The sequence below is a fragment of the Canis aureus genome, chromosome X (genome assembly GCF_053574225.1).
Source record: "Canis aureus isolate CA01 chromosome X, VMU_Caureus_v.1.0, whole genome shotgun sequence".
NCBI classification, from domain to species: Eukaryota; Metazoa; Chordata; class Mammalia; order Carnivora; family Canidae; genus Canis; species Canis aureus.
Genome location: NC_135649.1, coordinates 32,456,735 through 32,480,871, shown reverse-complemented (window position 1 = coordinate 32,480,871; position 24,137 = coordinate 32,456,735). Strand labels below are relative to the sequence as shown.

Below are 24,137 nucleotides of genomic sequence, written 5' to 3'. Positions count from 1 at the left end.
AACTCTCTTGAACATTAATGACAATAATCAGAAGTCTTTAACCAGCTGAGCCCTTCCTTTCCATGCTTCCACTCATTTTATTCCTTTCTCTTTTTCTTGCCCTGACCCCTGGCTGACATGCTAGAGAATGGAGAGGTAAATAAATTATGTATGTGCATGTTTTGATGCAGTGGTTTCTGGTAGGAAGGGGGGGGGTGGGTTAGCCCTGTGCACAGATGGAATGAGGTGCCTCACACACACTCACACACACACACACCAAATCTGGTGTGCTTTCATGGAACTCCAGACAGTCCTGCCTGAAATTGCCTTAACCACGATTGAGTGCATTGTGGCCCAAGGTCTTGCAGGTATAGCCTGGTCTTTTCATCTTCATTATCTCCCACACCTGGCCCAGAGCGTGGGCCTGAAATGGCTTGTAGCACTGAAAAGCTGAAAAGCTGCCCTGAAACTCCAGGGAGCAGCTGAGAACGTGGGAGCCTTGGAACCCGGTGGGCCCTTGGAGAGGATCATATCAGAGACACCAGGCACAAGACACCTGGGATACCCCTCCCCTGCGGCCCATATTAGGTGTCTCCATTTTATCAAATATAAAACCAAGTGTCCGCCTGTTGCTCTATACTCCAGGGGGACTTTGACCCCATCAAGGCTCACAAGGCAAGCAGGATTGGGCCAGGTCAGCATTTGAGCTGAAAGTACATAAACTGAAGGACAAAGGTAGAATCCAAGTGGCACAGCTGACCAAGCAGAATACACATGGTCCCCAAGCTAAGAGAGGCCCCAGCCTGTTCAAACAGAGATGCTGGGCCGGCCCAAGATGCTTAACACTGTGGGCTGCCTTAGCCAAACTGGGCACACAGGCACTTGATCCATCCTCTCCCAGCGCAGCCCTCCCTTCCTGGTTTCTCATGCTCAACTCCACAACTTCAGCCCCAAACCACACTTCTCACTGCCTGCTGCACGGCACCATTTTGGCTAGTACCTCTACACCACCCCTTCTAACTTAATATATATCAAACTGACTTCTCCTTCCCCCGAAACTTCCTGCCCAGAGTTTCTTATTTCAGTATCATCACCCCCATTACCCAGTCACCCAGGCTGGAAGTCCAGAAGTTGTCTTTGACTCTTTCTCTTGCCCTCCCCCAGGCAACCTTGAGCCCAGTTGATTCTGCGTGCCTACTCCTCCCACAGTGGTCTTTTTGTTGCTGCCCCCACCCAGGCTATGGCAGTAATCCTCTAGTTGGTCTCCAGGATTAATTCTAAAAATGATAATCATGGAGCACTAATGTACTAGACATTGTGCTAAAGGCTTTAGGCTCCTTATCTCATTTAACCTTACAAGGTAGGTACTGGTCATAGCAAGCCCATTTTACAGATGAGAAAACAGAGGCACTGAAAAGGCCTGGAGCCTACCCCAGTCCATGCACCCTGTAACTGGGCTGAGACTTCAGCCCGGGGAGTGTATCTCCAAGGTCAGTACTCATCTCAGTCCCTCCAGCCCAGGCCCCTGGCTCCTGGCTCCTGCCAGGCTGATTTTTTTTTTTTTTTTAAGATCTGCCCATGTTCCATCCTTCTTTATTGCCCCGAGAGAATAAAGGCTGAGGCTCAGCCCCTTGGCCTGGCGTGCCGCCCTTACCCACTGTGCCACCCTCATTGCACAGAGGTCCTATATTAGGAGTTGCCAAATCAAATGCAGGCAGGAACTTGGCAGTAACAGGAAGAAAATGCCGGGAAACCCAGATAACGTGCACTCACCCACTGAAGACAGCTTTCAAAGGCGTTCTGAGCCTTCACGGGCTTTTGGCTTGCAAAGCATTCTGGGGAGCTAACTTGCTCTGTGCTCTCACACAATGTGATTAGCATCTAAATACCTCCAGCAGGAAGGAGTAAAGCAGGACGGTGGAGGCCAAGGCAGGCCCCTCTTCTGCAAGGGTTGGATGCCATTTTGAAATGTGGGCCCAGATTTTCAAGGGAGACGAAAATCCAGATTTTTGTGTAAAATCTCCCAATGTTTTAATGTTGGTGAGTACAAACTGTCGAATCTTGCGTGGGCCAACTAAAACATACCTTTTCATAAACTCTGCTCTTTTCAAGCCTCCAATCCCATCACAATGACCTTGGCCCCCTCCCCAGCCAGCGCTCTAAAGAATAAATGAGTGTTTTTTTTTTTCCACATTCCTGTCACCTCTGCCTGGAGCATCTGTCTTCCTCTTAAAGGCTCCACTGAGATTTGCCTCAGTGGTGGGCTGGCTCTTCTGACCCACTGTAGCATGTCTCTGTTGGTTTTATTTGATAAATGAGTTGGCTTTTCCCACCCCCAAACAACTATCCTATCCTGACAGATAAAGGCAGGTGTTTCGCCCCTTACAGAACCACAATGGGGGTGTTGCAGACCGCCGAGGAGGAGAAAGAGGACTGTTGGGCAGGAGAAGCCCAGTTAACTCACAATGAGCTCTATCGATAATTGCAGATACTCTGTTTTCACTTTCACCCCCACCTCCACCCCCAAGGGCATAGTTATTTTGTTCCAAGAGCTTTGTGGGTGACTAATCCCTTTTAAATGATGCCCTTAGTCTATAAGTGCTCTCAGAGCAAGCCAGTTTAATTTCCTCCACCTTTCTCTCCGGGCCCACCTTCTCCCACGTCCACTCCATTGTGTCCGCCCTACCAGCGCCATCCCCTTCTGAATGCCCAGGGCTCACTCTGGCTCTTTCCAGGCTCATGTCCCCCGCTTCCCAGTGTTATAACCTTCCATGCCCTGATTCCCTGGAGCCTGTAAGCTCTTTGCCTTTGGGAAGTATGACTTACCCATTTGTATGTCCCCACAGCACGCAGCCTCCTGTAGCAAGCACCTGATACTTGTTAAAAAATGAATGAAGTTCAGGGCCGGCTTAGGAGATCTGTCTGTGGGTGCAGAATTGAACCTTAGCTGCCATGGGGTGAGCTCCAAGTCATGTGCTTGTCCCTAGCCATGCCGAGGGTAAGGACAGCTTGCCCTTTCCCCGGCCTGCTGGTAGGCACACCTTCACTAGTCCCATTTCAAAGCGCCTCTTGTCCTCCCACTGATAACTCACTGTCTTCCGCTGCCTTCCATAGCAGTCAGGTTCTGTGTCTCTCAGCCCAACCAGCTGTGCACATTTCAGCATAGGTAAATAAGCTCAAAGGACAAAGTAAAACCATTTTGACACCATTTTGATGGACAGGCCCTCTTCATGGCAACCCCATACTGCTCTGTATGGTGCCCGAAAGGGCTTGACACGTCATGGCATCATAGAATTTATATGTGTTAGTTTGCTGATTTCCGTAAACACAACCCGAGGTAAATGAATGGGGTCTAAACTAGTGTTCTCTTGTGATGGGGAGGCTTTCATCAGGGGACAAAATATGTCAGGAGGAGGGAATGAAAAAGAAAGCTTCCCCTGGGATTAAGAAATTATAACCTGATAATAACTACCACTTATTGGTCATTTAATATGGACAGTTTATTATCCAATTTCATCCTCTTTATCAAGCCTATAGAATAAGTGCCATTATTATTCCTATTTTCTAGATGAGGAAATGAGGCACAGAGAGTGTTGAGTTACTTGCCCAACAGCCACACAGCCAGTAAGTGGTGGAGCCGGGACTGAACAGTGGTCTCTCCTTCCTCTGGCCCATCCTTTATACTCCCAGAAGGAGTACAGTTCCTAGATGCTAGGTAATCTCTTAATTTCTTTCCATTCCCTTGCCCTGGGTGCAGGAGTAGAGGATGAGAGAGGAGACCTGACCTTGGCAATTGGGAGCTCACAAGTCTCAGTGCAAGAGCGGTTGGAAAAAAACAACAACAACAACAACAATGTGCAAGCTCCAAGAAATGGACAGGCAAGAGCCTGGCTTTGGTCAGGAAATGGTTAACTCAAGCTAAAAGGGGATGGGGGGGGGAGTCTTTAGAAAATCAGGCTACCCAAGGGCCAGCTCAGTTTTAGTCCCTGGCAGCCTGACAATGGAAGGCTTGCAGCCAGCAGACTTGACCATAGATCATTCAGCAGCCATGGGCTTCTAGCTGGCCACAAACTGACCATGGCTGTTCGGAGGCAGTGGGAAGAAAGCCCCAGTGGCTCTCTGAGTCCCTGGGGGAGCAGGCACAAGGTCCCAGGGCAGGAGGTAAACTATCATCATGCCTCCTAGGAAGTGCCAGCAGGTTCAGGTTTTCTGCCTAGCTCAACATTTCTTGGTTGACACAGAACCTATTCCCAGTAGGGACAGAGCCCTATTTTCCCAGCAGAGCCACTTCACCTGTTCAGAAGTACAAACACTGCCGAGTTCTGCTCTCCCCAGTAGCGGAAGAGGATGGGAACATTGCCTTTACTTTGTTGCATTTTCACCTCCTTGCCCTCTGCCAGTTTACTTTGGGGTCTGGCCCCTCTGGGGACTAACCTCTGCCTAAATCAGCAGCATTGTCTTGGCAGTCTGCAAGAAAAGGACACTTGTCGGATCCAGGGAGATGTGTGGACATCCCTTAGGCCGGGTGGCTTTGTGTGAGCATCATTGTTTGGGTGTTTGGGGGTAGGGAAAGGAGAACTCTCCCCCCTCGTTTTCCCAAAAGGTGGAGAGTGCCCTGAATACTTGAGGGATGGCAGTCGTTGATCCTGGAAACAAGACTGTCCCTTGAGGGCAGGGGAGCAGGCAGTAGGGAGGAGCCTGCCACTCTTGGTAGAATCGCTCTGCCCTTCCCTCCCAACCCAAGCTGGCTTACTCCTTCCAGATCAAGTCTGGGAAGCAAAATGGCCATCCCAGGCTAAGCAGGCTTCTCTGAGCTCCAGCTAGACAGTAACAGAGCCCAGACAGAAGCTGACCGCCTTGCCCACCCTCCCCCCTGCACAATGAGGGTGAAGAACGAGGTAGGGAAAGGGAATTAGGTCCCAGGAAAGGCCTGCTGTCAGCCAGGAGAGACCCAAAGCTCCTGCTGTCAGGACCACCCCCCCACCTCAGCCCCCCACTAGCCTCAAGCCAGCTCAGAAACGCACACTGTCCCAGTTGTCCCCTCCTTTCCCCCACAGAGCTGTTGCTTGTTTGGTTTTGACAGCTGTGCTTATCTGAAAGCTCCAGTGGGCATGCTAGCTCAGTGGGCATGCTAGCTCAGCGGTCAAGAGCGTGGGCTTTGGATGCCAGCCCTGCCCATTACCCCTGCGTGAACCGGGGCGGGCCACATGGCCTCTCGGAGCCTCTTCTTCATCTGAAAAACATGGGGGTGAGCGTCGTGCCTGACTCACACACAGGAGAGGACGTGCCCGAATTGTGTGCATGCAGATAGGGAGCTGGGCACATGACACTCAATAAGGCCGAGGTGCTATTTTTATTGTTCCTGAAGCATCTCTTCAGAATCTATGCGTGGCATGGAGGCCTGATTAGATCTATAAAAGCCAGCCCAGGTGTGTTTCTGTGTTTCCCATGATTGCTGGAAACACACAAAGGAGCTAGCTAGCATCACAAAACCTCAAAGGACCCTTGATCTCTGGAGACAATGGTGAGCACGGATGGTAGGAGAGTTCATTATTCATCTGTTCGGTTAGCTTACCAGGCACTTACCTAGAGGCCCCCATGTGAAAGCACTGCACAAATCGGTATATTCCCAGCCTTCCGAAAATGGCCTTACAGTCTTCTCCCTCAGCCCCATCAGGGTGACACTACAAGTTGGCTCTTTGGGGCCACTGCTGCTCTGCATGCTGCTCCCAGAGTCTTAGCCTGGGCGGCTCCACTGGCATCTCAATGGCTTCCTCTAGTCTGGCCTGGCTGCGATTCTGGCTTCCTCACCGCTGACCCCCCAACTGGCACACACACCAACTGGCTGTTTCTCTTCTCTCTCCCCAAGCACAATACTAACTGGCTGGCCCTCTGCTGGCTTCCCCGCCATCATGGCGACCACTGCGGACTTTCTGGCCAGTGAGTTGGTCCCCAGAGGGTCTGCTGAGAGGTGAGGTGTGGACAGCCACAAGGGCGGAGGGTAGCTTGTAGGTGGCCCACGCTGGGGTGGCCACCCACACCCACTTGTGCAGACATCCCCACTGCAGAGCTGGGGCGCTTCCCAGCTGTGTAAGGATAACTCCTGGAGGGCTGTCTCTGCCAGAAACTTGGGCCATGTGCTTCACAGGACAGAAAGGTCCTTTTACTCCAATACGATTGGCCTCTTGTTGGTGTTTGATTATTGGGGATGGGCCAAAAGACAAAAGCTTCCTACCACAATTGCCTTCCGCGTGTATATGTCCTTAGATGGTTTGGCAATTGGACAGCTTGGTCTTCAGGTTGTGTCTCAAACGTCTCTGGAAGATAAAAGTTGTCTCCAGTAATAAACAAAAGGTTCTGAGCTCCTGTTTGCTCCAGCTAGAAGACTCCTTTTTTCCCCCTTTTCTTTCTTTGGTCTCTCCTTTTAAATACTCTTTTTAAAATTAAGACTTGACTTTTTAAAAAAGCATAAAGCTGCTAGGTTCAGAGCAAAATTGAGAGAAAGGTACAGAGATTTCCCATACCTCCTCTGGCCCCACAGATGCACAGGCTCCCCCATTATCGACATCCCCCACCAAAGTGGTACCTTTGTCACGACTTAGGAGTCTACACTGACACCTCATCAGCACCCAAAGTCCATAGTTTACCTGAAGGTTCACTCTTGGTGTTGGACATTCTATGAGTTTGAATAGGTGTGTAATGATGTATATCCATCATTACAGTGTAATCCTCTGTGCTCTGCCTACTACTCATCGTCCCCCCAAACCCCTACAACCACTGATCTTTTTACTGTTTCCATAGTTTTGCATTCTCCAGAGTGTCACATAGTTGGAATTATAAAGTATACAGACTTTTTTTAAGTAAATGCTACCCTGCAACATGGGGCTCAAACTCACAATCCTGAGATCGAGTCAAACGTGCTACCAAGTGAGCCAGCCAGGTACCCCTTAGTATATAGACTTTTCAGGCGTGCTTCTTTCACATAGTAAGATGCATTTAAGGTTCCTCCATGTCTTTTCATGGCTTGATGCCTCATTTCTTTTTCATGCTAAATAATATTTCATTGTCTGGATATGCCAGACAATAGTTTATTTCTCCATTCCCACACTGAAGGAGGACATCTTGTTGCTTTCAAGCTTTAGCAACTGTAAGAAAGTTGCTTTAAACATCCATGTGCAGGCTTTTGTATGGACATAAGCTTTCAACTCCTTTAGGTAAATCCCAAGATCTAATCTAATCAGTGCAATTGCTAGACCATGTGGAAAGAGTATGTTTAGTTTTATAAGAAACCACCAAACTCTCTTCTGAAGTGGCAGTACCATTTTGCATTCCCACCAGCAGTGAATGAGAAGTTCCTGTCGCTCCACATCTTCAGAGGCATTTGGTGGTGTCAACGTTCTAGATTTAGGACATTCTAGTAGGTGTGTAGTGGTATCTCAGTGTTGCTTTAATTTGCCTTTCCCTAATGACATGTGCTAAGGAGCATCTTTTCAGATGCTTATTTGCCACCTGTATATCTTCTTTGGTGAGGTGTCTGTTAAGGCCTTTGGCCCATTTTTTAATTGGGTTGTTTGATTTCTTATTGTTGAGTTTTCAGAATTCTTTGAATATTTTGGATAATGGTCCTTTCTCAGATGTGTCTTTTTGCAGATATTTTCTCCTAGTCTGTGGCTTGTCTTCTCATTTTCTTGATGAATGTTCTTTTAAAATTCAGTTATTCTACCTTCTGCATAGGTAACATGCGTTTGGTAGAAAACCCATAAGGTGCAAAGAGTATACATTGAAAAGCAAGTCTTCCCAACCTTTGCCCCTTGGCCTCTCAGCTCTCTGCAGACAACCCGGTTTCCAGTATCTCCTCCGAATCTCTGCAAAGAGGGCCTATGCAAAGATATGCATAAACATGCGCATTTATGTTTTTTGCTTTTAGATCAGCAGCAGCATATACTCTTCCGCACCATTTTTTTTTCTCCTAAAAATGTGTCTCAGAGATGGTGCCATATCGGTGAGATGGAGCTGCCATATCTTTGTAAATGGGGACATAGTATTCCATAGTACAATGATTTCTTTAACTAGCCCCCTATTGGCAGACATTTAGATTATTTCCAATTTTCTGCTGCTACTAATGATGCTGTGAAAAAATCTTTGTAACACAAAACATCGTTTCCCACACGGACAAATATATCTGTAGAATAAATTCCTAGAAATAGGATTGCTTTGGTCAAAGGATGTATGACTTTTACATCTTTAGAAATCCCATTTACTGATTTCAGTCCTCATGGAAAGGATGAACAACCCAACCTGTTACCTCTTTTGGAAGGCCTCTGTGGACTTTATCACAGAAAAAATCAAATGCTTCACTTTGAAATGTTTTTTATTTTCATTTACTGCAGGTCTATTCCTTCTTTCCTTCAATATGCATTAAGCACAAACTGTGTTAAGCACAGACATGTACTAAGCATGTTTGTTGGTTGGCTTTGGGGATAAAACCACAAACACGACAGACATGATCACTGCCCTTGTGGTGTCTCCAGCCCTGGAGGTGGGGTGAGGGGAAAAGACATGGATGAGATAATTATACACTAAATCATGACAAACTGTGTCACAGGCCCTGAGGGGGAAACACAGGGCATCAGAAGTGTTTCCTAGGCTTCTGATTTAGGCCAGGGGGTAGGGGGTCTGAGAAGATGGCCCTGAAGAAGCGATGTGTATTCTGATCAGTAAGAGAGGTAAGGGCTAGGTAGAGGAAAGGGCAGGTTCGAAGTCCTAGAGGCGGGAAGGAGTGTGGAGCAGGCCAGCAGCAGGGATCGGAGGAGCAAGAGAGGCTCTCAGGGCCAATCTTCTTACTTGATATGTGAGGACACCAAGGTTCAAAGAACTTCAGGAGCTGAGCAAGATCATCCAGATATGGGCAGAGCCAGAATGAAGGGCCAGGTCTTCTGTGGTTTTCCAAATGGTGCCCCGGCACATTCTGCAGCATGCCTGTCCTGGGATAGTTGTACACGACAGTTACTCGGGTCTGTGTGACAGGAAGATGCAAGTTCAGGCCCTCGTGAATAGCAGCCTGACAGGTTTCATTTCTCTTTCCTAGTAAGCTACAGCTAAGGCAAACGGTAGTCTTGAGCTTCAGTCTGGTGAGTTGGCCTGGTCTTCAGTAAACTTGTCTCTTCTCCAAGTTCAGATAATAAATAATAATGGCATTCATCACGATGGTTACTTGCGTAGCACTTGCTACACGTCGAATGCTGGCCTCAGGGCTTTATGTGGATTTCATTTAATCTTGACAACAATCCTACAGGGTAGATATTACGATTATCCCCATTTTACAGATGAGGGGATTGAGGCCCGGAAGCGTCATAGCATTAGCTCCAGGTCATCACAGATGGTGAGTGGCCCATGTGCTGTCAGTGTCAGCAGCAGGCAGGTGGTCTCAGGTCTGCACCCCAAGCTGCCCTGTGCTGGGGAGGGCCTACGGTGCTGACCCTCGACCCTGTATGCACATCCGAAATAAACTGCCCACGTCTAGCCCTCACCCTAGGTCAGCTAAATCACAATCTCTGGGGGTGGATCCCGATCACTGATGATTTTGAAAAGCCTCCCTGGTTAGTCTCATATGCAGCAATGGGTTGAGAAGCACCCATACGTGTCATTACCATTCCTTCTTCCTCCAAGGGTATCTTAGTCGGGCCACAATAACAGAATACCGTAGACCCAGTGACTGGAACAACAAAACTTACTTCTCACAGTTCTGGTAGTGGCACATTGGTTGTCTGGTGAGAACCCACTTCCTGGTTTGCAGACAGCTACCTGCTCGCTGTGTCTTCACAGATTGGAGTGAGAGAGATCTCTGGTGTCTTTCTTTGTAAGGGCCCCAGTATCTCCTCCGAATCTCTGCAAAGAGGGCCTATGCAAAGATATGCATAAACAAATTCATGAAGGCTCCACACTCAGGACTCGATCACCTCCCAAAGGCCCCACCACCACATACCATCACATGGGGACTTCAACATAATGAATGTTGGGGCACACAAATATTGTCCATAGGAAGGGACAGCCAGAAATCTGTGCTTGCCTTTATAGTCCTTTAGTTTGAGACTGGAAAAGGCATTTATTCAAAAATACTATGAGTGGGACATCTGGGTGGCACACTTGGTTAAGTGCCCAACTCTTGGTTTCAGCTCAGGTTGTGATCTTAGTATCATGAGATTGAGCCCTGTGTTGGGCTCCATACTTGGCATGGAGTCTGCTTGAGATTCTCTCTCCCTCTGCCTCTCCTGCCCATTCTCTCTCTCTCTCTCAAATAAATCAATCTTTAAAAATCATACCATGAGTTCCGGAGTACCTGGCTGGCTCAGTCAGTCAAGCAGGCACCCGGGCTGCCCAAGGGTTGGGTTTTTGTTTGTTTGTTTGTTTGTTTGTTTTTTAAGTAAACTCTAGGCCAGGGATCCCTGAGTGGCGCAGCGGTTTGGCGCCTGCCTTTGGCCCAGGGCGTGATCCTGGAGACCCGGGATCAAATCCCACGTCGGGCTCCCGGTGCATGGAGCCTGCTTCTCCCTCTGCCTATGTCTCTGCCTCTCTCTCTCTCTCTCTCTCTCTCTCTCTCTCTCTCTCTCTCTGTGTGTGACTATCATAAATAAATAAAAATTAAAAAAAAATAAGTAAACTCTAGGCCAAACATGGGGCTTAAACTCTCATCCCTGAAATCAAGAGTCACATGCTCCATCAACTGAACTAGCCAGGCACCCCTACAATAAAGTTTTTTTTTAAATAAGAGATAGGAGGGGTGCCTGGGTGGCTCAGTCAGTTGAGCATCGGACTCTTGATTTCAGTTCAGGTCATGATCTTGGAATTGTGGGTGGGATTGAGCCTCACGTCTGGCTCCATGCTGGACATGGAGCCTGCTTGGGCTTCTCTCTCTACCTCTCTTTCTGCCCCCGAAGAAGAAAAGAAGAAGAAGAAGGAGAAGGAGAAGGAGAAGAAGAAGAAGAAGAAGAAGAAGAAGAAAAGAAGAAGAAGAAAAAGAAGAAAACTTCATTAAATTTTTTTTAATTTTTAAAAATGATTTTTTTCAAAAAAAATAAATAAAAATAAAAATGATTTTTTCTCCTCCCTCTGTTCCCTCCTCCACCACTCAAAAAAAAAATGAGAGATGGGGCTCCTGGCTGGCTCAGTCAGTAGAGCATGCAACTCTTGATCTCAGGGTTGTGAGTTCGAGTCCCATGTTGGATGTAGAGTTTATGGAAGTGTTGAATGTCTATACTGTGCACCTGAAACTAATATAAACACTATATCTTAACTGGAATTAAAATTAAAACTTCAAGTAAAAAATACATAAATAAAAAATACATAAATAAATGTTAATCTCATCTTAAAAATACCTTTATGGCAACATCTGGACTGGTGCTAGACCAAGTATCTAGATACCATGATCTAGCCAACTTGACACATGAAATTAACTATCACAGACTGGTAGTGGAAAATAAAACTGGAAAGACAGGTGGCCACCAAATTGTAGAGGGTTTTGAATTCTGTTAATTTTCTCTTTAGAAGACTTTTCTTAGAAAATTGGGAGTTGGTGAGGGGTTTCGCAGCAAAGCAATGAAACCACCTGGTGAGTTTGGAATAATACCTGGCTGCAGTGTGGAGGATGGGCTGGAGAGGGCAGAGACTGGAGGTGTAGGGATGGGTAAGGAAATCGTGTCAATCCCTTGCTCACATTGAAGAAGTATGCAGGAGCTGATCGTGTAGGGCTTACAACTTTCTGTAGTGTGCTAGAGCCAGCTCCTATTGGCTCAGGAGAGCTGATTATTGAATTGCAGGAAATCCAGGAGCTGGTGGACCTCACAGATGGTAGCTTGAAATCGGCCATGTGGGAGTATTTACACCATTGAAACTGGCAAATGCTACAGCTCAGGGCTTTTTTTTTCTCCCCAGAGAATCAGTTGTTAAATATTTACCACTACATTACCACCACAGCTTGTAGGTAACAGTAATAAATGTAGACTTTATTCTAAGTGTTCTATAAAGTCATTGAAATATTTTCAGCAGATGAATAAAAAGATCTGATTTTTTTTAATCTCTCCAGTGACTCTAAAGAGAATGGACTATAGGGGGCCAGGCAAGTAGTCTCAAAACCCTCTGTCCCAAGGAGACCAAAAGGGAGCGGCATAATGGTCCATGTCAGCAATGATGGTGGCTTGGCAGCAAAGGTGGAGTGAAGTAAAGGCATGTGGAAGATGGTTAAGCTCCTAAGATTGAATACAGGTGGTCCTTGATTCATCACAAGTTGATTATAATTGCCCTGTTCTGTAACTCATATAGCTTGCTTAGTGTCTTTTTTGTTTTAGTTGGGGAGGGGCATCAGATTACATAATGATTGCCTTGACTCATGACTCAGAGCTTTTTTTTTGTAGTTTTACTGGAAACCAGCAGAAGATAAATCAATCATATGATTTCATAACAGAATAAGAAGGTTAATTTCCTGCATGAACATAATCTCTTTTCAATATGTCAGTCTCACAGTAGCAGAAGGAACTTCAAGTCTTTGGCAGATTCTAAAGGGAAAGGAAGCTTGTACTATCTATTTGGCCATGGTTCTTTATTGGTGGGGTAAGAAGTAAAGGAGGCCAGGTTACAACAATGTCCAAGTAAACACTTTAAAGTAAAACATTCACCAAAGACCCCTGACCATTTGGACTCCTAAAACTCCAGGCTGGGAGACTCAGCTTGTGCATTTCATGTTTTGTTTCTCATACTCTGATCTGTACTTGACTGTTACTGTACCCCAAAGGGAAGGGCTAACCCAGAGGTTCACCCTTCACCTTGATACAGGACTTTATATGGTTAAAGCAAAGAACATCGATCCCTTTAGGGCCACCTAGCTGGCTCAGTTGGAAGAGCATGCGACTCTTGATCTCAGGGTTGTGAGTTCAAGCCCCACATTGGGCGTAGAGATTACTTTAAACTGAAATCTTTATGGGTACCTGGGTGGCTCAGTTGGTTAAGCGTCTGCCCTCAGGTCATGATCTCAGGATCCTGGAATCGAGTCCTGCATCAGGCTCCCTGCTCAGCAGGGAATCTGCTTCTCCCTCTGTCCCTCCCCCCTCACACATAAGTGTGCTCTCTCTGTCTTCCTCTCTCTGTCTCTCTCCGAAATAAATAGAATCTTTAAAAAATAAAAATCAAAGTAAAAATAAAATCTTTAAAAAAAAGATGTTGATCCTTCGAGCTGGATTAATGAGGAAAGATACAACAATCTTTCATATAAAATGAAGAACCGGGGATCCCTGGGTGGCGCAGCGGTTTGGCGCCTGCCTTTGGCCCAGGGCGCGATCCTGGAGATCCGGGATCGAATCCCACGTCGGGCTCCCGGTGCATGGAGCCTGCTTCTCCCTCTGCCTGTGTCTCTGCCTCTCTCTCTCTCTCTCTCTCTCTCTCTCTCTCTGTGACTATCATAAATAAATAAAAATTTAAAAAAAAATAAAATGAAGAACCGTGGAACCTAATTAATTTGCATGGCACTAAAATTATAATAACAACCCAGGGTTTGGTAAGGAAATTAATAATATAAACAGCATGAGGTATTATTCCCCCCATTTTTAAAATGAGGAAATTGAAGTTAAGAGACATTAAGGAACTTGCTTACGATCACAGAGCTGGTGAGGAGAAGATACAGGGTTCCAATCCAGATCTGTGTGATGGTAAAACCCATGCCTGAGACCTCGTGCTCCAGGTAGGCTTCCACAAACTGCTCAGCTCCACGTGAACATAGGGGCCCAGAAAGTTTCAACACTCTGCTGCCCTCTGTCAATCTAGTTTCAGTCATATATAATCAAATGGAATATTCTTCCGAAATTTCATATTTAGGCTTCACTAATTTAAACTACCCCCCCCACACACACACACATGTACATACACATTGGAATTAGTGACATTTTCTTTATTGTTTACCGAATGCCCTTATGGTGGGGGTTCATGAGAGAGGCTGAAGTCTGATGAGAAAGAGGATGACTGTCCTTGCCAGGGCCAAGCAACAGCAAGTGGCAGGGTGGGGTGTCCTGCAAGGGCACAAGCTAGGTAGGTGTCAGGTGCAGCACACGTTGTCATTTTATGTCTTGGAACCTAGAGACCAAGAGCAGGGCATCAGTGAGAGGTAGGGTCCCAGAGGGCAGATTGCAATGGCCCAAGGGCTCGAGTCTCAGCTTTTGTCACTCTCGGTCAGTCTTCCTCTCAAGATCTTGGGTTTTCATCTATAAATGAAGTCCTTGGATTAGAATATCTTTTTTTAAAGATTTTATCTTTAAGTAATCTCTATACCCAATGTAGGACTCGAACTCACGACCAAGAGATCGAGCGTCGCAGGCTCCTCTGAGCCAGCCGGGTTTCCCCATTGGACTAGAATATCTTAAGGTCCCTTTTTTATCTGAGTCTGTGGTTTGGGGGTTCAGGGTTATTGGGGCCTGGAGTAATGAGATCTAGGAACCAAAATGAGAGCAAAGGAAGGGCCAGGCTTCACGGTCAGAAACAACAAAAATCTACAGTTCATAAGGCCTGAACTTCCGGGTAGTTTGTTTCAGTGATTAAAATTGAGTTTTAGCACTACTTCTCTGGTTGTAATTTGTTCATGCAGACTACAGAGTTTTATGGAGGATGGAGAAAAGAGAAGCTCAGTAAGACATAGTCCCAGCCATCAGGGATCACAGTCTCCTAGGGGAAAGAACATGAACTAGAATAAAATGTGTAACTTATTAGCCATATGACCTTGATCAAATCACTTAGCCCAGGGCACCCCAGGTGGCTCAGCGGTTTAGCACCTGCCTTCAGCCCAGGGCGTGATCCTGGAGACCCCGGATCGAGTCCCGCGTCAGGCTCCCTGCATGGAGCCTGCTTCTCCCTCTGCCTGTGTCTCTGCCTCTCTGTGTGTGTCTCTCGTGAAAAATAAATAAAATCTTTTTTTTTAAAGATTTTATTTATTTATTCATAGAGACAGAGAGGGAGAGGCAGAGACACAGGCAGAGGGAGAAGCAGGCTCCATGCAGGGAGCCTGACATGGGACTTGATCCCGGGTCTCCAGGATCAGGCCCTGGGCTGAAGGCAGGCGCCAAACCGCTGAGCCACCCAGGCTGCCCTGATCCTTGTTTTCTTTTCTTTTCTTTCTTTCTTTTTTTTTTTTTTTTTTTTGGTGATCCTTGTTTTCTAAAAGGATTCTCTATCGTATAGGTTTTGACCCACCATTTTTATAGTTTGTGCAGAACATTATGTCAAAATGCTTTTAAAATTCCAGACCACTCCTGTACTGAGCATTTCAGTCATTTATTCAGCAAACCGTTCGCTGAGCACCGGCCATGTGCCAGCTGCTAGGGAAGGCACCAGAAATACAGAAATGAATAAGACCAGTCCTTATAGAGTGCATAGCCCCCTGGGAAAAACAGGCATGTGGATCAGATATGGTGAAAGGGACCTCCTGGAAAGAGCTGTCCATGTTCGCCATCTCCAGCCATTCTCTTGTGATATCTCTTGAATCATTCCAATCAGACTTTTGCCCTCACTACTCAATAGAAACTTCTCTTCTTAAGGTAAAAATGGTGACCTCCATTGTCACTAAATCCAATGGTCAGACTCAGTCATCATCTTCTGTGGCCATCAAGGGCTCACCACTCCCTGTGATGCACTCAGTGCCTGTATTGGCTTCCGAGATATCACCTTGCCTAGTTTCCCTTCTAAAAGCTGACTGCTCCTTCTCAGTCTTCTTTGCCAGTCTTCCTCTTTTCTTTGGCTTCTGAATGTCAGGGTATCCCCAAGTTTGAGCCGTGAGTGATATCATCTAGTCTCCTGGATTTCAATACCATCTAGTTCTGACCCTCTCTCTTCTGAGCTGCACACTTGTGTAGCCAACTCCCTATCTCCATTTAGATGTCAGAGGTATCACACAATTGAGCTCCTGATGTCTCCACACACCCTCCCAAGAAAAACCTGCTTCTCCCAGTTTTTCCCATCTTGGTTAATGGTGCTTCCATCTACCAGTTGCTCAGGAGTCATAAACCCCCACTGACTCCAGAAACTTTGAAGTCATCTACCCCTGCTTATAATCTCCTAACCAGTCTCTCTCAATCCTTCTACCCTTTACCCCAGCCTTGAATCTTCTCAACACAGCAGCCAAAGTGATCCTATTAAAATATTAAGTAGGCTATGTCACTCTTCTATTGAAAACCCAGCAGCATCTCCCATTCTCACTCATTAAATCGAAATACTTACAATGGCCTACCAGCCTTATGGGATCCAGTCGTGATGCAATCGTAATCCGGTCATGATCTAGTCGTCAGTTACTTTTCTGATGCCATGTCTGATTACTCTCTCTTTTGTTCATTCCATCCCCACCACATTGGCTTCCTTTTTGTCTAACATCCCAGGCATGTTCCTGCCCCAGGACCCTTGCAGATAACTATACAATTCTCTTCCTTCGGCTCTTTACTCAAATGTCATCTTCTTGCTGAGTATTCCCTGACCACCCTAATAAAGACTTCAACACTCTCAAGGCACTCCCTGCATGTTTTCCCTGCCTTTATTTTCTTCAGAGCATTCACTGCCTTTTAATATTTGGTATCATTATTTATTTTGTCTGTTCCCCCCAAAAAAACTAGAATTTCAGCTCTGTGGGGAACAGGGACTTTTGCCTGTTTGGTTCACTGCTCTATCCTCAGTGCCTGGCACATAGTAGGTGCTCAATAAACATTTGAATAAATGAAAAGTCTTCATAGGGGATAATGGGAGCTAATAGAAGTACAGAAATATTACAAAGGAGTGCAGGGGGTGAACAATGCTTTTAATGCTAGGAAAAGTCATTTAAGGGCTTTGTATGTCATTCTAAGGAACTTGGATTTTATCCTATAGGTGGTAGAAAAGTCAGTGAAGGAGTCAGTGGTCCCTACTGAAATGTTAGAAATGCATTCTGAATGCACTGGAAAGGTCAGGAGTGGGTCCAGGAGGCCAGGAAGAGACTGCTGCAGTGATCCATGCATGAGATGCATGAGATAGTGGTAGCCTGAACTAAGAGAGTGGCAGCTGAGAATGTAGAAAAAGGAATGGATCTGAGAAGTACTGTATTTAGAAGATGAAATTTATTTTTAAGATTTTATTTATTTATTTGAGAGGGAGAGAGAGAGAAGGCGCCAGAGCACATGAGCAGGGAGAGGGAAAAGCAGACTCCTTGCTGAGCAGGGAGCCTGATGTGGGGCTCGATCCCAGGATGCTGGGATCATGACCTGAGCTAAAGGCAGATGCCCAACTGACTGAGCTACCCAGGTACCCCTAAAAGATAACATTGATTGTACTTGATGATTGATTGGCTAGGGCAGTTAAAGTGAGCAAATCCCAAGTCCCTGGCCTGGGGTAGCAGGTTGAACAGTGGTACCATTTACTGAGATAAATACAGAAGAGGGGTGCCTGGGTGGCTCAGTCAGTTAAGTGTCTGATTCTTGACCTTGGCTCTGGGCTTAATCTCATGGTCATGAGTTTGAGCCCCACACTGGGCTCCGTGCTGGGCATGGAGCTAGCTAGCTAGCTGGATAGAAATACAGAAGAAAGCATAAATTTGATGTGGCCAAGGTGAAAGGCAACAATGAGTTCTAGGTGTGTCAAGTGTTGAGAACCTGTGTGCTATACAGGTGGAGATGTCCAGCAGGCAACTGGATGCTTGATTATGGAGCTCAGGGTGGGAGGTCAGGGCCAAAGAGAAAGACCTGGAAGTCATCTAACTGTAGATGGTACCTAAAGCCATGGCTATGGTAGCATTTCCTAGAGAAGTTGTATAAACTGAGGAGGACAAAAAGTCACTGGTTATTCGTGCCAAACACTGCCCCAAAAATCCAATACGAAAATATCCACAAAAAACCATCTACTGAATTTGGCAGGTAAGAGGCCCTAAGTGAATATATTTCATTTATTCAAATACTCCTTGAACACTTGCTATGTGTTAAGGAGACTGAAATACACGTAGTGAACCAAACACTCAATCATCCCCTCTCCCAGAGAGCTAAAATTCTAGTTGGAGGAGCAGACAAATAAGAAAAGAAATGAGTAAATAATACCAAATCTTACAAGGCAGTGAGTGCTCTGGAAAAAAAGAAAGTCAGGGAAATAATGCAGGCCTGGCTGGAAACAGCAAGCAGAGTAATGGGCACAGATGCCAGACTGCAGTGAGTAGAGCAGTGAGTGGGGAGGGCGGAAGTGGAGTCAGCCAGAGTCTACTGTTGTTTCAAGAAGAAGCGCAAACAATAAGAGGAATGGATGTCCATTACCAGATGAGTGGCCAAACACACGGTGCTACGGCCACACAACAGAATACTACTCGGCAATAAAAAGGAAGAAACTATTGATGACCACAACATGGATGAATCTCAGAAACGTGCTGAGTGAAGGTAGCCAGTCTCAAGGGGGGGCCTGGCTGGCTCAGTCAGAAAAGTGTATGACTCTTGATCTCAGGATCGTGAGTTCAAGCCCCACATGGAGTGTAAAGATCAATTAAATAAATAAGACTTTCAAAAAACCACTTAAAGAAGCCAGTCTCAAAAGGTCACATGCTATATGCTTCCATTTAGATGATAGTCTCAAAAGGCAAAATGATAGGGACAGAGAAGAGACCAGTGGCTTCCCAGGGCTGGGGATGGGGGAGGCCTTGACAGCAAAGGGGCAGTTCATGAGAACTGTGGGGGCAGAAGGAGCAATTCTGTGTCCTGATTGTGATGGTGGTCACACAACTGTATGTGTGTTAAAACTCTTAGAACTCTACCCTGCAGGAAGATAATTTTACTATATATTAATGTGGGAATGAGAGGTTGGACTGTATCTAAAGGATAAAGATTGGAGGCAGGAGTTTGTAAATGAGAGGGACTTGTGTTTATGCATTTGCTAAGGAGAAAAGTCAGGTCTCTAGGGAAGAATGCCCAAGAGGAGTTCAAAGGTATGAGATCAGGCACCTGGGTGGCTCAGTCAATTAGGCAGGCGTCTACCTTCAGTTCAGGTCATCACCTCAGGGTTCTGGGATCAAGTCCCACATCACGCTTCCTTCGCAGTGGAGAGTCCACTTCTCCCTCTCTCTCTGCCTCCTCCTCCTGCTCATGCTCTGTGTCTGTCTGTCTGCCTGCCTGTCTGTCTCTCTCTCTCTCAAATAAATAAAATCTAAAACAAAACAAAACAAAAAGACAAAGGTATGAAGTCCAGGGCAGAGGTGGGAAGAAAAGATATTTATGCAAAGAAGCAAAAGTTGCGTCCCTGTACAATCTGTTTTCTCTATGAACCAGGAGACCAGGTCACCTACCTAGAGCAGAGGAACGGGTGCGGGGTGCTGGGCATCAAGGGGTGTGGGAAGGCTTGGTGGAGCCACCTTGAGGAACAGGCAAGGAAGCTTTGAAGGTTTAGTTCACAGTATGAAGGCCCAGCATAGGTTGGCAACTTTGAAACTTTAGTGGTGCCCATGTGCCCTGTTGTGGATTCGTCTTCAGTGGCTTGGGGCAGAGAAGGCATGTGTGGATGAGAGCAACTGAAGGACCAGGGGAAAGGATCTGGAGGGTAGGAGCACAAAAAACAGCTAAGATTGGAAAAGGAAGCCACTGAAGCCAGCAGGGAACTGGTGCCCTGGGGGATACATGAGGAGGCAAGTGCCTGGGGGCTTAATGATCTAACCTTAATGAAAAACAGGAACCAGCAAGGGAGGGGGCCGATGGATGAGGACACTGTGGACCCAGAGGTTCTGAAGTGCAAGATTTCAGAGGTGGGTGTGGAGGACTAGTCCTTTAGGTAAGGTATTGTGTTGCTATTTATCGTACTGAATTTTTTAAGATTTTATTTTATTTATTTGAGAGAGAGAGAAAGAAAGAGAGCATAGAAGCAGGGGGAGCAGCAAAGGGAGAGGGAGAAGCAGATATCTCACTCAGCAGGGAGCCAGACATGGGGGCTCAATCCCAGGACCCTGAGATCATGACCTGAGCCGAAGGCAGACGCTTCACCAAGGGAGCCACCCAGGCACCCCGATTTGGCATACTATCTATGTAATAGTAATAGCAATGCTAGCTCATACTTACTGATCCCTACCATGTGCCTGACACTGCTGATCGCTTTACATGCATATCTCATTGAATTCTCACAACAGCCCCATGAAGCAGGTTGAAGGAAACTGAGGATCTGGAGGGTTAGGTATGTGCCCAGAGTCACATGGCAGCAACAAGGAGTGTGGCTGAGGGCCATGAGCCACAGTGGAGAATTCTGGCATGAGCGTGAAGGAGTAAGGAGTCCGGGGACAGCAAGAAGCTAGAAGAATGCTGCTGTCACTCTGCTCTTCACCCTGGGACCTCCTGTGGTGTGGAGAAATGAGCAGCCCACTCTTGAGAGCGTCACAGAGGAGGCATCAGTTAAGAAAAGGAGACCTGGGGCGAGGGCCCTTTAAAAAGGTTAAGGGCGTAGGAGAATGTTTATCACGTCCAGGGGGGCATAGTTTGGGAACCAACTTTAAGTATGAAGCTTAGTCTGTCCTGAATTATTGCTTCCTTCCAAGCAAAATAGGCCACAAATATGTGAACGGAGTGTCGTGACTTCACTGTGTGGTAATATTCATTCTGAGCCCATTAAGCAAGCGCCCTGTGGCAGCCATTCTTGGCCAGCATCTGGGCCAGGTACACAGCAAGCAGATCCCAGACTCGAGTCCCTGGCTTCTTGGACTAGAACATTTATTTCCTGGTGACAAAATCACTATGTCCCATCTTCTGTGTTTCCTGCCAGGCTCAGAGCCCACACCTTCCCCACCACGGAGGAGTGGATGTCCATTTCTCAGGAGCAGTGGACTGCTTCCGGCAGATAGTCAAAGCCCAAGGAGTCCTGGCCCTCTGGAATGGACTGACAGCCAACTTGCTGAAGGTGAGAAGGGTGGTCAGTCTCTTGCTTCCAATGCTAGCCTGTTCCCTTGCCACTCCCCTACAGGTGGCCTGGAGACCCCCCGTCTAGCACTGATGGAGGCACAAGGCCCATGAGTGCAGGCTGGGGGTCAGCCCTGAGACAGGGGGACCCTGTGCAGTGGTGGGGCATTTGACACCCCATCCCAGAGGAACTGAGCATTTAGTGTAGAGGTTCCCGACATGGGGGCTCATGGACTCCTAAGGGGAACCTAATCCCCCAGCCCAACATTGTATGCAGAAACGTGTAGTTATGTGCCTATGTGCATCTCTCTGGGGAGAGGATCCATAGCTTTCATCACATTCCCAAAGAATTTCATGACCCACCCTCCCTCCCCACAAAAAAAAAGGTTAAGAACTTTGGACTAACCTTACACAAGTATCAGATTGTCTTCAGGCATATTCATCCTGGCCATGCATGCCCTTTAACCTCTGCCCTTCCTCTCCCCCCACCCACACTGTGCCAGCTTTCATTCTGCCATCTTCCCTGATGCCAAAAAGAATTGTCCACAGCCTTTGCCTTCATTTACCATGGTCCAGATTGACTGCAGATGCACTGACAGTTGTCTTTTTAAGATTTCAACATGATTTTCATTTCTTTTTAAACAGATAGTTCCATATTTTGGAGTTATGTTTGGCACCTTTGAGTTCTGCAAGAGAATCTGTCTTTACCAAAATGGTTACATTGTGTCTCCTCTGAGCTATAAATTGACCCCAGGGGTGGATCAGAGTTTGAAGCCCCAGGAATTACGGGAATTTAAAAAGTTCTTCAAAACTGGACAGCTAAAGTCTAAAAAACCAACCCTTTAAAACTGAATGGAACCAGAAGCACAGTTAGGGCATGTTACAATCATACAAAAATGTAGCTTCATAATCCTGTGTTCATGGAATGACAAGAGAATATGCCCATCTGCTGCTCTTGGAAATGAGAAGATTCAGCCACATACCAGCTCCAAGCTCCAAGCTGATGACCTGGTGCACACCCGTGCCACAGGAAAGCTTCCCAACAGGACTGTTTCGTGGCGGCATTCCACCAGATTTTATAATAAAATCTAGCATTCACGAAATGTGCAATTTACACTCTGTAAATGTGCAACTCACAGGACACCAAAGAAAGGGCATCGCCATGACCTCAAAGTGACATGCAGTTGAAGTGGCTGAGCAGGGATCCCTGGGTGGCTCAGCGGTTTAGCGCCTGCCTTTGGCCCGGGGCATGATCCTGGAGTCCTGGGATCAAGTCCCACATCAGGCTCCCTGCATGGAGCCTGCTTCTCCCTCTGCCTATCTCTCTGTGTCTCTCATGAATAAAAAAAATCTTAAAAAAAAAAAAAGAAGTGGCTGAGCAAATACCACATCATGAGCTCAGCCACATGGTCACAGCTTGAACTAACTAACCCACACTGGCCTAGTTTTGCTCTATTTGACCCAAGTCCTCCTAATACAGTTGTTCTGAAAGTCCTAATCTTTGAGGAGTTCTGAGTGCATACACTATAGTGTAAATTATGCCTTATCAGAAACTGAATTAAAGCATTTAACATTTAAAAGTCATCACTGTCATCGTAGAACGGTGGTTCTTCTGTATTTAAATTTGAAGCATCTCAATCTTTTTTCAGGAAGGCAGTTTTTACCCTGACCACTTAATGCCCCCAAAGACCTTCTTCCAATTGAAGTCATGTACAGTTGAAGTGGCCTTTATTCTCTGCCTTTTTAACGTGCTTTGCAAGCCTAACCTGAAAATAAATTAGTCAACTTAAGTTATTCTCACAAGATGTCCCAATTGCCTAGAAAGGATCAAATAGAACATTTGACACACATATCAGAAAGAGAAATGGAACTGAACAGAAACACTTCAGGCTAATCATCTCTACTCGATGCTTTAAAAATCAAATTTTAGATTGTTCCACCTTGAGAACTCCATGTCAGGTTTATTTTTTTTATTTTTTTATTTTTTATGATAGTCACAGAGAGAGAGAGAGGCAGAGACATAGGCAGAGGGAGAAGCAGGCTCCAAGCACCGGGAGCCCGATGTGGGACTTGATCCTGGGTCTCCAGAATTGCGCCCTGGGCCAAAGGCAGGGGCCAAACCGCTGCGCCACCCAGGGATCCCCCCATGTCAAGTTTATATAACCATACTTTCAAATACTTACCTATGCATTAAAAACAATAATATTAAATTTTTAATTTACACACACACACACACACACACGGGCTTTCAGTATGTTGAAAGTATTTTTCCATGTTAAATTTATTTTCCAAAGAAAAATGTTGTTTGGTCATTTGTTACCTAAGGTAAGTGATAGCAGAGGAATAGCAGTTAATACACACAGGAAGATCTCATCTGTAGCCCAATCTGTTACAGTTGGGAGGGTGGCACATTCTTTACCCACAGCGGATAGCCATATTTATTAACTCTTCATTTTCCTTTCAGTGAACAGGTTTTTTAAAGTTCTGAAATCTGCAGGAAAAAAAATATGTTTTTATACTAGATCTAAAATCCTAACTCAGGTTACTTACATCACATTAATATCTTCTGTGTATTCTTCAACCCATATATGAGAGGGACAGCCACGCTCCAGCTACTATCACACACAGGAATGTTTTCTGAGCTGTAGTTTTGGCTTTTTCAATAAAGTTAAGTGGGGAAAAAGGAATGCCTCGTTTTTTCTAATTTCAGGACAACTCTTAAAACTCTAGTTTTGGGGGCACCTGGCTGGCTCAGTTGGAATACCGTGCGACTCTTGATCTCAGAGTCATGAGTTCAAGCCCCATGGTGGGTATAGAGATTACTAAAAAATAATAATAATTAATTAATTAACTTTAAAAAAATTCTAGTTTTGTTCCTAAAAAAAAACTTCCAGCTTATTTTCATTTTCTCAGGGGTATGAAAGGAGTGTTCTGCTTTTCTGCTTTATGATTGGCAGAGTACACTAAACTGGACTAAGTACTTTAGGAGGATTAGAAAGACATGTGATACAATATTAACCCAGGAGCAGCACAGTTTTAAGGACAAAACATCCCTACATACAGGAAAGGACTCTGATTACAAAGCAAATACAAGTGAAGACATGATAATGTGGTAACAACTGTCTATCTAATAAGACCACCAAGGGGCTCCCTGTATACCTACTGAATCAAGGATTAAAGGGATCATCAAAGGAGCACCTGGGTGGCTCAGCTCGCTGAGTGTCTTATTCTTGATCTCAGCTCAGGTCTTGATCT

At 46.0% G+C, this 24,137-nt stretch overlaps 1 protein-coding gene across 2 annotated transcripts in view; it reads left to right on the top strand.

The window, feature by feature from the left end:
* Positions 1-23,565, top strand: part of SLC25A43 (solute carrier family 25 member 43) — a 38,246-nt gene extending 14,681 nt beyond the window's left edge. The window contains exons 4-5 of one of the 2 annotated variants that reach the window (XM_077889394.1): positions 20,749-20,883; positions 21,528-23,565. In XM_077889394.1, the coding sequence (XP_077745520.1) occupies positions 20,749-20,883; positions 21,528-21,728 (336 nt within the window). In that variant the 3' untranslated portion in view covers positions 21,729-23,565. Of the gene's footprint in view, positions 1-10,916; positions 11,074-20,748; positions 20,884-21,527 lie in introns of those variants that run through there. The other variant, XM_077889395.1, reaches the window with a different exon arrangement.
* Positions 23,566-24,137: the final 572 nt, after the last annotated feature.